Raw genomic sequence first — 12,353 nt, forward strand, 5'->3', positions numbered from 1 at the left:
CAAACCCGTCTCCAGGTGTGGGTTGAGGCCATCTGACAAGGAGACTGCGAGAAAATTAATTAGCTTAATGTATGTAAACGAGCTTTGAAGATGAAAAGTGCAAACGCTCAGTGTCCCTAATAACATCTTCAATACTTTTACGGAGGCCGGGAGTCACCGCTGAGCTCACCTTTAAGACGAGTCTTTGGGGAGTTGTTGGCAAACTCCCCAAGCCAATAAACAACATAAAATGGCTTTTCACTTCTTTTATGCAGCCAACCCCAGCTCTCCCCACCAATAAAAGGACCAAGGAAGATCAGAGGGTCCAGAAGCATCCTACCCAGCGCACCCGCCGCCCTCGACACTCCCTTGCTCAAACCTCCATCCACTCAGATCCACACCATGTCGTGCCGTTCCTACAGGATCAGTCCAGGATATTCCGTCACCAGGACCTTCAGCTCCTGCTCGGCTGTGGCCCCCAAAACGGGCAGCCGCTGCTGCATCACCGCCGCCCCTTACCGAGGGGTGTCCTGCTACCGGGGGCTGACGGGCTTCGGCAGCCGCAGCGTCTCGGCCCTGGGCTCCTGTGGGCCCCGCATAGCGGTGGGCGGCTTCCGTGCTGGTTCCTGCAGCCGCAGCTTCGGGTACCGCTCCGGCGGCGTGGGCGGCCTCAGCCCTCCCTGCATCACCACCGTGTCCGTCAATGAGAGCCTCCTCACGCCCCTCAACCTGGAGATCGACCCCAATGCGCAGTGCGTGAAGCACGAGGAGAAGGAGCAGATCAAGAACCTCAACAGCAGGTTCGCTGCCTTCATCGACAAGGTCAGTGAAGCCTGGGATGGTCCAGAGATGGCCCCGGTCCTGCCTTCCCCTTGGGAAGGTCCCAGTCTGTAGGGGAGCCAGCGTATGGCCGCCAGCCATGGGAGAGAAATGCAAGCCGATCTGCGCAGAAGGATCTATTTTTTCTTGTGTAATTCCAGCAAAGTATATCTATATCCGCGGCCCAGCATGGTCCACAAATTAAGTCTGTGCTGTAAAGGGTTTGCGCTTCCGGAGACAAGACAACATGGGAATATTCGAGCTGCCGCTGAAACACTGGGCACTGCGTGCGGGAAGAGCAGAGGGGCAGTGGGGAGAAAAGACGGCCTGTGGTGGGGCAGCTTGGGAAGTAGTTGGGGCTCTGCTCAGAGCCCTGCCGCGCCCCACCTCCCCGCCTCTGCTCCCTCGCAGTGCGAATCCTCTGGCGTGTTGCTTGTCCCCTTAATAGAACCGGCTTCATATGTTTGCTTTGAAGATTAGCTGGGCTCCTGTGCAATCAGGGCTGGCACATAGAAAGTGGCTGAAAATGTTAGCTGTTAGCATTCTTCCAAGGACAGTAGTGGGCAAGGAGATGTGATAGGCAACCAACCAGGCTTTCCAGGATGCTTCATGGGTGCAGAGCTGAGAATGGAGGAGGGGAGGCCACTAGACTGGCGAGAAGAGACCCACGGGTGCAGAGGGTGAGAAATCCCCAGCTGCCCTCTGGCTGCCTCCCAGAAAGGTCCCTGCTGCACCTGCCTTCGTGCGGGCTCCTCCTCTGTCCACAGGGCCTTACTCCAACAGAGGAGATAGGACCAGACTCAGGTCTGCGATCTGGGGTGACGGGACAGTAGGGGGGACGTTCTTATTATCACTTTCTTTAGTAGTCTCAGTTAACCCTTGAAATGATTCACTGGAGTAGATATTATCATCTCTATTTTTTTTTTAATAACAAATTGAAGCTGAGAGCTTAGGGAGCTGCTTAGACAGACTGTTCATAGGGTTCTCACGACTGAGTGAGTGAACTGAACCAGATAGATCGTGGTCACAGGCAGGTGAAGGAGACTCGAGGAACATAGGATCCTGACTCCTGACTAATTATGAGACGATAAGTTAGTCATTTCATACCTTGGGGTCTCCTTTTCCCCTCCTGTACTATAGGGGAAATAAGATCTCCCCCCATAGGGCTGTGAGAATTGAATAAAATTGATTGGTAGGTACAGTCATAGATAAAGGGGTATGTGTGTGTGTGTGTGTGTGTGTGTGTGTGTGTGTGTGTGTGTGTATCTTAACACAAGCCCTGGGACCACACAGTAAATATCCAGTAAATGTTTGCTGCATAAATGAAGAACTTGTAATTAAAGTCATAGTTAAATTGGTTGAGCACTTCCTGTGTGTCAGAAACTCTTCTAAGCACTTTACATGTAGCAACTTGCTCAATCTTTACAACTTGAAGGAAGGTACTCTTATCATCTCTGTTTTGGAATGAGAAAACCAAGCACCCAGAGGTGAGACAAGCTGCCTTTACGGTGGCAGACCTGGGATGTGAATCTGACCTTTGGCCTCAAGCCCGGGCCACTCCCTCCCACAGTGCCTCCCTGGGGGGCTGGGAGCAAGGCCCCCTAAGTCGCAGGGATTCGGCAGCTGAATCCCCTGCCGGCCCAGCTGCTCAACGGGCACTGGGGCCGGGCCGAGGCAGAGGGAGCCCTGGGGAGCCGGACGCCTCCCGGGGCTCCTTCTGAGTCTCTGTCTCCCACCGGGCAGGTGCGCTTCCTGGAGCAGCAGAACAAGCTGCTGGAGACCAAATGGCAGTTCTACCAGAACCAGCGCTGCTGCGAGAGCAACCTGGAGCCCCTGTTCAACGGCTACATCGAGACACTGAGGCGGGAGGCTGAGCGCGTGGAGGCCGACAGCGGGAGGCTGGCCTCGGAGCTCAACCACGTGCAGGAGGTGCTGGAGGGCTACAAGAAGAAGTGAGTGTGGCACCGCCTGGGATAACAGGGTGAAGGGGGACGTCTCTGCCCACAACCCTCTTGAAGCAGCTTCATGAAGATTCCTGCCTGTCTGCCAAGAGGGGCTGCCTGCTACCCAAGAGGATGGGCAGTAGGGGCCTAGGTTTCTAAAGATTCTTTGGCTCCCCCTCAACTCCTTGGCTGCCCATGGGTCTTAGAGCTGGTTTCAGGGGAGTAAGGAAGCCCAGTGGGGTTCCACGGCTTTCTTGCTCCTCCCGCTCTCCTTCCTGACCTGGGCTCCACGTCCTCCCTGCCCGTGCCACCAGCCCTCTTTGGATCTAGAATGGAAAGATGATTATAGACTTGGGCGTGGAGTGTGCATTCTCTGATCTCATCCCAGAGGCAGCAGGACTCAGGTGGAATAAGCCAGGCTGGGACAGGGCTAGCCCACAAACAATGCACAAAAAAGAGTGGGGAGAGACCGGGATGACGTTTGCAGAGTTCACCCCCATTTGACCCCCAGAAGAGTTTGCCCTGGATGGCTGCCAAACCCTGACTCCTCAGCTCCAGCCTCTGTCTCTCTCACACCCAGGTATGAAGAGGAGGTGGCTCTGAGGGCCACAGCGGAGAATGAGTTCGTGGTTCTAAAGAAGGTAAGGGGGCTGGGCTGCAGGAGGGAGGGAGCGACACCTCTGTGCGCACCACCTCCAGTGGGATGGCTTGCCACACCCACTCAGACCACCTTCCCGGGGCCTCCTCCCACACGCTCGCCCCCTCCTCTCCACCCCACCACCAGGATGTGGACTGTGCCTACCTGCGAAAGTCAGACCTGGAGGCCAACGTGGAGGCCCTGGTGGAGGAGTCTAATTTCCTGAAGCGCCTCTATGACGAGGTGAGGCGGCCCCTGCCAACCAGCCTGGAAGCGGGGAGGGAAGGTGTGGGGACCCAGGGCGGAGACTGTGTGCACATTCACCCCCTGCGGGTGATAGCATGTGAAGAACATGCACACACACATGTGAGTGGGCGTATTGTGAGGCTGTCAGACACGTGCACGTAAGCGCCGAGGATTGTGCCACACGTGTGTTCTTGGGCATCTCTGTCCTTCTGGTCTCTCTGTGTCTCAGTGTGCGTGCCTGTGTGCTGGTCTGAGTGCGTGTAGGTCTCTACATGCATATGAAAGTGTATATGTGGGGAGGGGAGTGCAGGGGGTGGGTAGGGTGGGTTTCCAGTGAGAGAGGGGTCTTAATTCCTGGACAGATCACTAGTCCTGGCATTCACACCCCAGCTTCCCTGCTGAACAACTTTGAGTCAGGCCTTTTTCACACACTGGGATTCAGTTTCCCCATTTGTTAAGTCACAGGCTGTCCCCAGCTGACCTCTAGAGCCCCTTCCAGCTTCACTGATGATGTACCTGTATGTGAATGAAGGCGAGTGGGAGTCATGTATCATGCGTGACCAGTGGGTCCTCCAAGGAGTGGACAGCCCCCAGAGGTAGAGCATGTGACCCAGACCAGACACCAGAACTAAATGCATTGGCTCTTGGCTCCCCCAGGAGATCCAGATCCTCAACGCCCACATCTCAGACACCTCGGTCATCGTGAAGATGGACAACAGCCGGGACCTGAACATGGACTGTGTCGTTGCCGAGATTAAGGCTCAGTACGATGACATTGCCAGTCGCAGCCGGGCTGAGGCTGAGTCCTGGTACCGCAACAAGGTGAGTGGTCCATAACACCTGCCTCCTAGACATGGCACTGGAAAGAATAAGAAGTGTGTATTAGAAAAAGCTTCTTCTGTCTGGGGACTTTGATCTTTAAGATTGGTGAGAAAGAGACAGCTCAATTTGGGTGTCAGGGCAAGGTGACCATGTATAGTTGCACAGGATGAACATTGTACAACCTGCACAATTATCCAAGTTGTCCTGAATGGATGAGATGTCCCATTCTGAGCCTCAGGAGCCTCTCTGCTTCCTCCCAGTGTGAGGAGATGAAGGCCACAGTGATCCGGCATGGCGAGACCCTACGCCGCACCAAGGAGGAGATCAACGAGCTGAACCGCCTGATCCAGAGGCTGACAGCTGAGATTGAAAATGCCAAGTGCCAGGTATGGGTTCTGGGAGGGCCTGAATACCCAGCACAGGAAGACTGTAGCACCAGGCCCTTTGCCTGTGGACGAACAAAGGTCTAGCCCCTAATCAGGCCTCAGAGTGTTCCCATGAGGAAGCAGGGGCCCAGAGAGGGTGCCTGGGCCCTGGCACTTCCCACAGCACAGGAGCTGAGATGAGCCAGATCACTGATGTTCTCCTCCTGGCCACCCTGCAGCACCATCAAGAGGAAATGATGAAAAGTGTCCATCACCTCCCTTGTGTTCATAGTCCCATTAACTACCTGCTCGTAGGAGGTTAACTTAACTTTTCTCTGGGATCCTTGCCCCAGCTCCCTCGGCTCAGGTGAGCCTGGCTGCACCTTCCCATCCTCACATCTCCTTCCCCACAGCGGACCAAGCTGGAGGCCGCAGTGGCTGAGGCTGAGCAGCAGGGCGAAGCGGCCCTTAACGATGCCCGCTGCAAGCTGGCCGGGCTGGAGGAGGCCCTGCAGAAGGCCAAGCAGGACATGGCCTGCCTGCTCAAGGAGTACCAGGAGGTGATGAACTCCAAGCTGGGCCTGGACATTGAGATTGCCACCTACAGACGCCTGCTGGAGGGCGAGGAGCAGAGGTGAGGCTGAGGAGCAGAGACGAGGCTGAGGAAGCCCTTGGGGGTCTAGAAGGAGGAGGCCCTGGTCCTCTGGGGGTGAATTTCCCTGAACCCACGTGTGAACTGCATCTTTGCCCAGTGCTAGTACAGCTCAGGCTTCAATAGTAATAATAATTTATGAATGCTTTATTAGGCCTGTGCTCAGTGCTCATTTTAATCTTCACAATCCAGGTATCATTTTTCCCATCCAAAGATAAGGAAATAAGGCCCAGCGTTCAGTGACTGTCTCGGGGCCACACAGTTAATAAGCAGAAGAGCCAGGACCCTCATTCAAGACTTGCCGCTCTGAAATCCACTCTCTTCCAGTAGGAGGTTTGCCGCTTGGCCTGCCCTGGAAGAGGGTACATTATAAGGTCGATGCAGTTTATGCTGTAGCTCTTCATTGGTTACCAGGCCCTTTCAAACGCTCTCTGTGAGCCTGATCGGCACTATCCAGGGTGGGCCAAGTCATTCCGATTGGAAGTAGTGCGAGGAGTTCGTAGCCTCACTCGCCTCTGCTGAAAAGCAGAAAGCCTTGTGTCTGTGGTCAGTGAATAGTTAAATGAGCATGAGCATTTAAGGCAAACGCTGAGGGAGCACTTCCTGCCTCTGGGGAACTGGATCTGTACACAGGAGGACCCCCTCTGTGCCCAAGCTTCAAGGAATCTGCCTCAAGGAATCCAGCTCAGTGCTTGGAATTAAACAGACTCTTCTTTCCCATAGGCTGTGCGAAGGAGTGGGCTCTGTGAATGTCTGTAAGTACCTGCTTGAACCCCCCCCCCCCCCCCCAGAAAACTGGCTTTATTGATGGGCAGATCTGAGCCGGACTGCCTAACCTACTGGACCTGGAAAGTTCCAAACCTGGGAGGGGGCCTTTCATGCTCCCTGCTCCCTCCCCTGCCACGCCCCGCCGCCGTCCGCCCCCTTCTCCCTGGAGGCCCTAATTAAAGGCATCGTTGGACGCCCTCCACTGGTGGATGTGTGAACTGCATGCCAGGGAAATAAAGCAGCAGCTTTGCCACTGGGCTGCCCTGGTGGCTCAGATGGTAAACCGTCTGCCCGCAATGCGGGACAGCCGGGTTCGATCCCTGGGTTGGGAAGAGCCCCTGGAGAAGGAAATGACAACCCACTCCAGTACCCTTGCCTGGAAAATCCCATGGACAGAGGAGCCTGGTAGGCTACAGTCCATGGGGTCGCAAAGAGTCGGACACCACTGAGCGACTTCACTTCACTTCGCCTTTGCCACTGAATCTGGGGGTCCTCGCTTGCTTCTCGCCTGGGTGCCAGGGAAGGCTGGGGTGCTCAGAACAGGGTCTGAGTGATGAACCACTAAACTCATCGGGGAGGAGGAAGCTCATGCATGCAGAAGCCCCTTTGGGCCTGTCCTGGGGTTGGCGACATCACTGTGGTCCATTCAGCTCCCCTGTCCCCTCTCTTCCCACAGGTGTCAGCAGCTCCCGCGGTGGAGTCACCTGCGGGGGCCTCACGTATAGCACCACCGCAGGCCGCCAGATCGCCTCGGGCCCCGTGGCCACCGGGGGCAGCATCACAGTGCTGGCGCCCGACTCCTGCGTCCCCTGTCAGCCCCGCGCCTCCAGCTTCAGCTGTGGGAGCAGCCGATCTGTCCGTTTTGCGTAGAGTCGGAGGCCCCGCCTGCATCCCCCCAGCACGGAAGGGTGTGTGAATGGAAAAAAATGTGTGCTTGCTTCCAGAATCTTCCATGTGTTCCTACAAGGGAAAGACCCTCCGCCGCTCTCCGCGTCACCTTCTCCTTTTAGGGAGTTGTTTTCCTGGTTCTCCAACAGGCTTCAGTTAGAAAGAGTCATTCCCAGCCCTTTCACCCAACTCAGATTTGACTCCTAAATCCCCGCGGCCAATTTGTGTTATTCACCAAGCTCTCTGGGACCCTACCAGTCGCCCAGGGAAGCCGGGCATCATGAAAACTCAGCCTTCCTCTGGCTCAAGGAATAAGCCTAACCATCCAGCCAGGTTTCCCTCAACCTGAGAACCTGAGAGGAAGCCGCCCCAACTCCAGCAGGCCCCTTCTCCTGGCTGGGAAGTTCTCTGCAGGAAGGAATTGCCCCTTGGTCATCTGGGTTTGTGTTTTGCTTGTCTCTCTAACTGATTGCCTTCTTCTGGGTTAACCTGTTCCAGCCAAACTCCTCCTGTGACCTCCCAGTTGAGAGGCCTATTGTGGAGGGGAATTCTTTTGACTTTGGACAGGTCTTGCTATTCATACACCTTAACAGATTTCAAAGAAAACGCCATGGTTGCTCCAGATCGCCCCCTGCCGGTGCAGGGGGGATCTGTCCAATCCAGAGCAGGTGGGATGGAGAAGGGGAGGCCACTTTCTGGGTCTCCCTCTTATTATGACTGTCTGTGGGTGCCGTGCCTTCTGGGTTGTCTCAATCTGTGTTTCAATAAATGCTGCTGCTATGCAAAGACATGTGATCTTGTGAACGACAATGTCTCCGACTGTTGCCCTAATGGTCTGGGAGTGAGCGAGGAGAATGAAGACAGAACACGAAATCTGGTGCAATGGGTCAGAGCACCTGCAGCCTCTATTGGCCTGAGATGCAGAGTCCACTCTGAGTCCAGCTTTTATTTCTAATGGCAGACCACAAAACTTTCTTTGATCTTTCTTCCCCAAGACACTACCCTGACATAGTTCAGATCTCCTTGTTTTTACCCCAGGCCGTTCCCTTCTGGGAAAGTCTCAGGAACAATCAGCAAGTGCATAGGCAGTGTTCATACCTGACGCTGACCCGGTGTTCCAAAGTCCATACTTTCATGACCCCAGTCATACTCCCTTCTGGATCTGGCCTTGGGGTTTGTAACAAGGCTATTATTCTAAGAAAAACATGAAGAATAATCATAACACAGTTTCTTAACATATGCTGTTTTTCCAAGTGCTATTTCTGTGAAATTTCTTAATGTTGGGAAAGCACATTATTAGGACTTCCCCCTACATCCGACCCCCCAACATGTCTGTCACTCAGCTCCCACTTGCTTCATCTCTAGCTGACCAGTCCTTTCCAGCCCCACCCCCCCCCACAGTGGTTCTGCCTCCTCCTCTCCACTTCCATAGCCTGATTCCAGCTCAGACCCCTCAGTCCTGACCACAGCTCCATATTCCCACATGACCACTTTCTCTCCATTCCTCACACACACATCCCCCCAGCAGCCAGAATCCCAAACTCATGGCTCTTATCCCCTACCACCTGGTTCAAACAATTTCCCAGCATATGCATGTGCTCCTTATGCCAGACACAGTCTCCTCCAGCTCATCTTCCCGCACTTGCTCCTCAGTCCTGTACAACCCCTCCACCCGGATGCTCAATTTCTCAGATGCAGGCTCTACTTCGTCAAGAGTCTGCTCTCTGAGGCCTCCAGGGACCATCCCACCTGGACATGTAGTTGGGCATATACTCCACACCCTTCTTCCTATTTGCCTTTGCTCAGTGCTCCCTCTGCCCACCTCCCCTCCTGCTTCGTGCACACACACACACACACACACACACACACACACACACCTCCCTTTCCTGCCCAACAGTGTCTCAAACCCTGAGGACTTCTGATTCTTTCTTTGTGGCTCAGACCATGGATGTCACTGGGTGTGTCTGGACACTAGATCAAGCTGGAAATTTCTGGAAGAACTTCCAGGAAATTTCTCTTCCTGGCTTTGCCCCCAACTAAGTTCCAGATGGGACTCCAGAACATGTCAGGCCTGGGATGGTTGGGTGAACTCAGGCTGGTCGAGCAGAGGTGTAGACATCAGCCCTCTTGGACTCATCTCCAACTCTCTATTAGAGAACAAATTAGCCATTATTATTCTACCTGCTGGCCCCCTCTGTTGCCCCATCCCCTAGCCTGTCCCTGGAAGGAAAGTTAAGGTCCCCTGCATTCTGATGAATCCTCACTTCAGGCCCAAAGGGCTGCAACTCCAGGGAGACTGCTGGCCCTTCCTGAGTGCCAAGGCGGCTGCTGTTTACGGTTTGCTGGCTGATACCAGACAGGCCTCCTCCAAGTTTCTGGCCCCCTCCCCTTCTTTCTCCCACCTCTGTGGGTCTCAAGGGCACGGTCATAGTCAGAGTAGGCCAACATTCAGTTTAGGGCACATCATTCATCTACAAGAAAGGTTAAGTCACCAGGGCTGAAATGTCAGGAGATCAAAATTTGAGCATCAGCTCTGCCATGTCTCAGTAAGACTCTGTGCAAGAAGTGGCCTCCATGATCTGGGCATCAGCTTGGGGGTGAGTGAGATAAGCATTTTCCAGCCTTGCCACTTCCTGTGGTTCTGGGTCTCTGCAGTAGCCTGTGCTTTAGCGAAAACGCCTTGATGTTACCATGGGTCTGGGCCAAGTGTAACTCAAAAGTTAAATCTAATAAACAAAAACATAACACCATGCATTGAAAAGTCAAACAACCAGAAGCTGGGAGTTAGCAGCTATTTAATAAGCTTCCATGTTCTGTGCATAGCAGCCCGAGGTGTCATCAGCTTATGGAGATGAAACTTCTCCTCCCCCACCCTTGCATTCAACAGCAAAAATGCAGAGCCATCTCTTCTCTTTTCAAAGGAAAGGAGCTGTTCCTTGCAGAAAGTCAAGGATACACTCCAAGAGTAACTGAGGATTAAAGTTTCATTACAAAAAAAAATTTAAGGAAAAGTCAAGTGATCTAAATCTCTTGATTAAGAAAAAGCCAGAAGAGCAGGGGTTCCAGACAATAAAGCAGGCCCATGTGGGTGGTTCCAGGGCTTTCCTGGAATCTGCCACTCCCCCCCTCCTTTTTTTTAAACTCCACAGAAGCTAAGAGCTCCATCAAGAGAAAATCAGACCTTCTGTCCATTTTCTACTCTTCCTCAAACATTCAACACCCTTCCCTCAAATACACAGGCTCTCCAAAGGATGAGGATGTATGGGTTATAGTGCTTTCAAAAAAATCAGGTATGCTTAGACTTCGGGGTCTTCTCTGTTCCTTCTGGAGGCCACAAGCACTCTGTCACCAAGTTGCAAATCCTCTCTGCTTTGGGCCATCCTCACAAACACCCACGCCCGAGCCACTCCTTCTCCCAACCCGTGTCACCAACTGCTCTCTGCCTCAGTCCTTGGGATCTTGGGAAACAGAAACTGAAGCTATTACTCACCTGAGCCAAGCATAGTGAGAAAAGCAGATCAACCACATGACCAAGGAAACCACAAAGTATAACTCTCCTTGGAATGGACATGGACATTAGAAATGACCATTTCTGGGAATCACCCCATGTCTGGATGCCCCGCTCTTATTCCCTTAGTGGGCAGTGAACAGTACTGGTGAGAGGTCAGTTGGCAGGGAAGGGAGCAGGTCAAGGCAGCACTCAGAGGATGAGCTGTTGCATTGAAAATGAAGGCAACACTGGAGGCACAAATCTGCATGTACACACCCTTCCCCATCACCATCAGAAAGGAAAGGCAGACCTTCCCCCATTTCTGCCACCTCCCCCTCCCCTACTCCATTCTAGGGCAGAAGGGGCCTGGTACAACTCCTTTCCCTCCACAGAGGCGATCTAGTGGCTCCCTGAGCCCAATTTTCTCCCCTGCTCAGACTTGGTGGAATCTAGACCAAGGAAGTGCCCAGGATGAAGCCCCTGGAAGACACTCTAAGTCCAGGAGGAGAGACCAGGGGGCCACCACACTAAAAAAGATCTGGGTCCTCCCAGGTCTCCCAGGGACCAATGAGTCTCATGGGGACACATTCTGAAAGGCATCAGGAGGGCACTGCCAGGGAGAACTACTCAAAGGTTTTTCTATGTCTTGACATCAAATATGTATTCTTGGGGCAAGATATCTTCCACCCAATCAGGTCTTTTATTTTAATCCTTTTTTAAAAAAAAAATCCCAAATAATGTAAGGTGGGAGAAATAAGTGTTCTTCCTGTAAAACAAATGAAAGAAAGTCGTCCACTGAAACCCCTCTCTCCATCTCATCACATCCAGGGAGGACACCCTCGCATCTGAGGACTCTGAACCAACTTCCCTGAGGGCTCTTCTTGGGGATTGTCTGTGCAGGAATTGCGGGCGAAGAGTCCCAGGGGGCTCAGCAGTAAAGAATCACTTTGCCAATGCAGGAGACGTGGGTTCAATCCCCAGTTGGGAAGATCCCCTGGAGAAGGAACTGGCAACTTACTCCAGTGTTCTTGCCTGGAGAATCCCATTGGACAGAGGAGCCTGGCGGGCTACAGTCCATGAGGTCACAAAGAGTCAGACATGACTTGCTGACTTAACAGCAACACCAGAGATCCCCCCAGAGCCCATTGCCCCTGTCCAGGCCATCGGGGCAAATGTCCTCTGACCAGAGGTCTGAGTTTTCATTCTGGATCCCCACGTAAGAGGCCTGTGTTAACTGCCCCATACTAAGGTCTGTCCAAGATTCTTAGAGAACAGAACCTGTGAGATGTTCCTACAAACACCTCCAGGAGACTCATTTATGTCACCTTTATTCTCTTTCCTCTGGAGTGTCAGTAAGGTAGGATCAGTTAGAATGGCATGGGCCATGATTTTATTCTTCAGGAAAAACTGAGGCAAGGCAGCAGAAGGTGTATGAACATTGACATTCCCTATTGGGGCTTCTCTTGTGGCTCAGATGCTAAAGAATCTGCCTTTAATGCCAGAGACCCCAGTTGGATCCCTGGGTTTGGAAGATCACCTGGGTTTGGAGAAGGAAATGGCAACCCACTCTAGTATTCTTGCCTGGAGAATTCCATGGACAGACCATGGGGTCTCGAAGAGTCGGGCACAACTGAGTGACTAACGCACACAGCCCTCAGTTTGGATCCTGGACCAGCTGTATGAGAAGTTACTCAACTTCTCACAGCCTTAATTTCCATATCTGTACAATACTGTTGCTGTAAGC

The 12,353-nt window shown here is 53.2% G+C and overlaps 1 protein-coding gene across 1 annotated transcript; it reads left to right on the plus strand.

The window, feature by feature from the left end:
• The first annotated feature begins 288 nt into the window (after positions 1 to 288).
• Positions 289 to 7,909, plus strand: LOC122681432 (keratin, type II microfibrillar, component 5). Its single transcript, XM_043883546.1, has 9 exons — positions 289 to 801; positions 2,542 to 2,750; positions 3,322 to 3,382; positions 3,526 to 3,621; positions 4,282 to 4,446; positions 4,707 to 4,832; positions 5,225 to 5,445; positions 6,187 to 6,218; positions 6,908 to 7,909. Exons 1-9 carry the CDS (start codon positions 382 to 384, stop codon positions 7,099 to 7,101), a joined length of 1,524 nt encoding a protein of 507 aa, XP_043739481.1. The 5' UTR covers positions 289 to 381; the 3' UTR covers positions 7,102 to 7,909.
• The last annotated feature ends 4,444 nt before the right edge of the window (positions 7,910 to 12,353 follow it).

Source organism: Cervus elaphus, chromosome 3, assembly GCF_910594005.1.
Source record: "Cervus elaphus chromosome 3, mCerEla1.1, whole genome shotgun sequence".
NCBI lineage: Eukaryota > Metazoa > Chordata > Mammalia > Artiodactyla > Cervidae > Cervus > Cervus elaphus.

Excerpts from the sequence above, each read along its gene's own strand:
- LOC122681432 (XM_043883546.1), top strand. The coding sequence starts at position 382 with ATGTCGTGCCGTTCCTACAGGATCAGTCCAGGATATTCCGTCACCAGG. Across the intron at positions 2,751-3,321 it reads CTGGAGGGCTACAAGAAGAA|GTATGAAGAGGAGGTGGCTC; the intron begins GTGAGTGTGGCA and ends TCTCACACCCAG. Across the intron at positions 4,447-4,706 it reads AGTCCTGGTACCGCAACAAG|TGTGAGGAGATGAAGGCCAC; the intron begins GTGAGTGGTCCA and ends GCTTCCTCCCAG.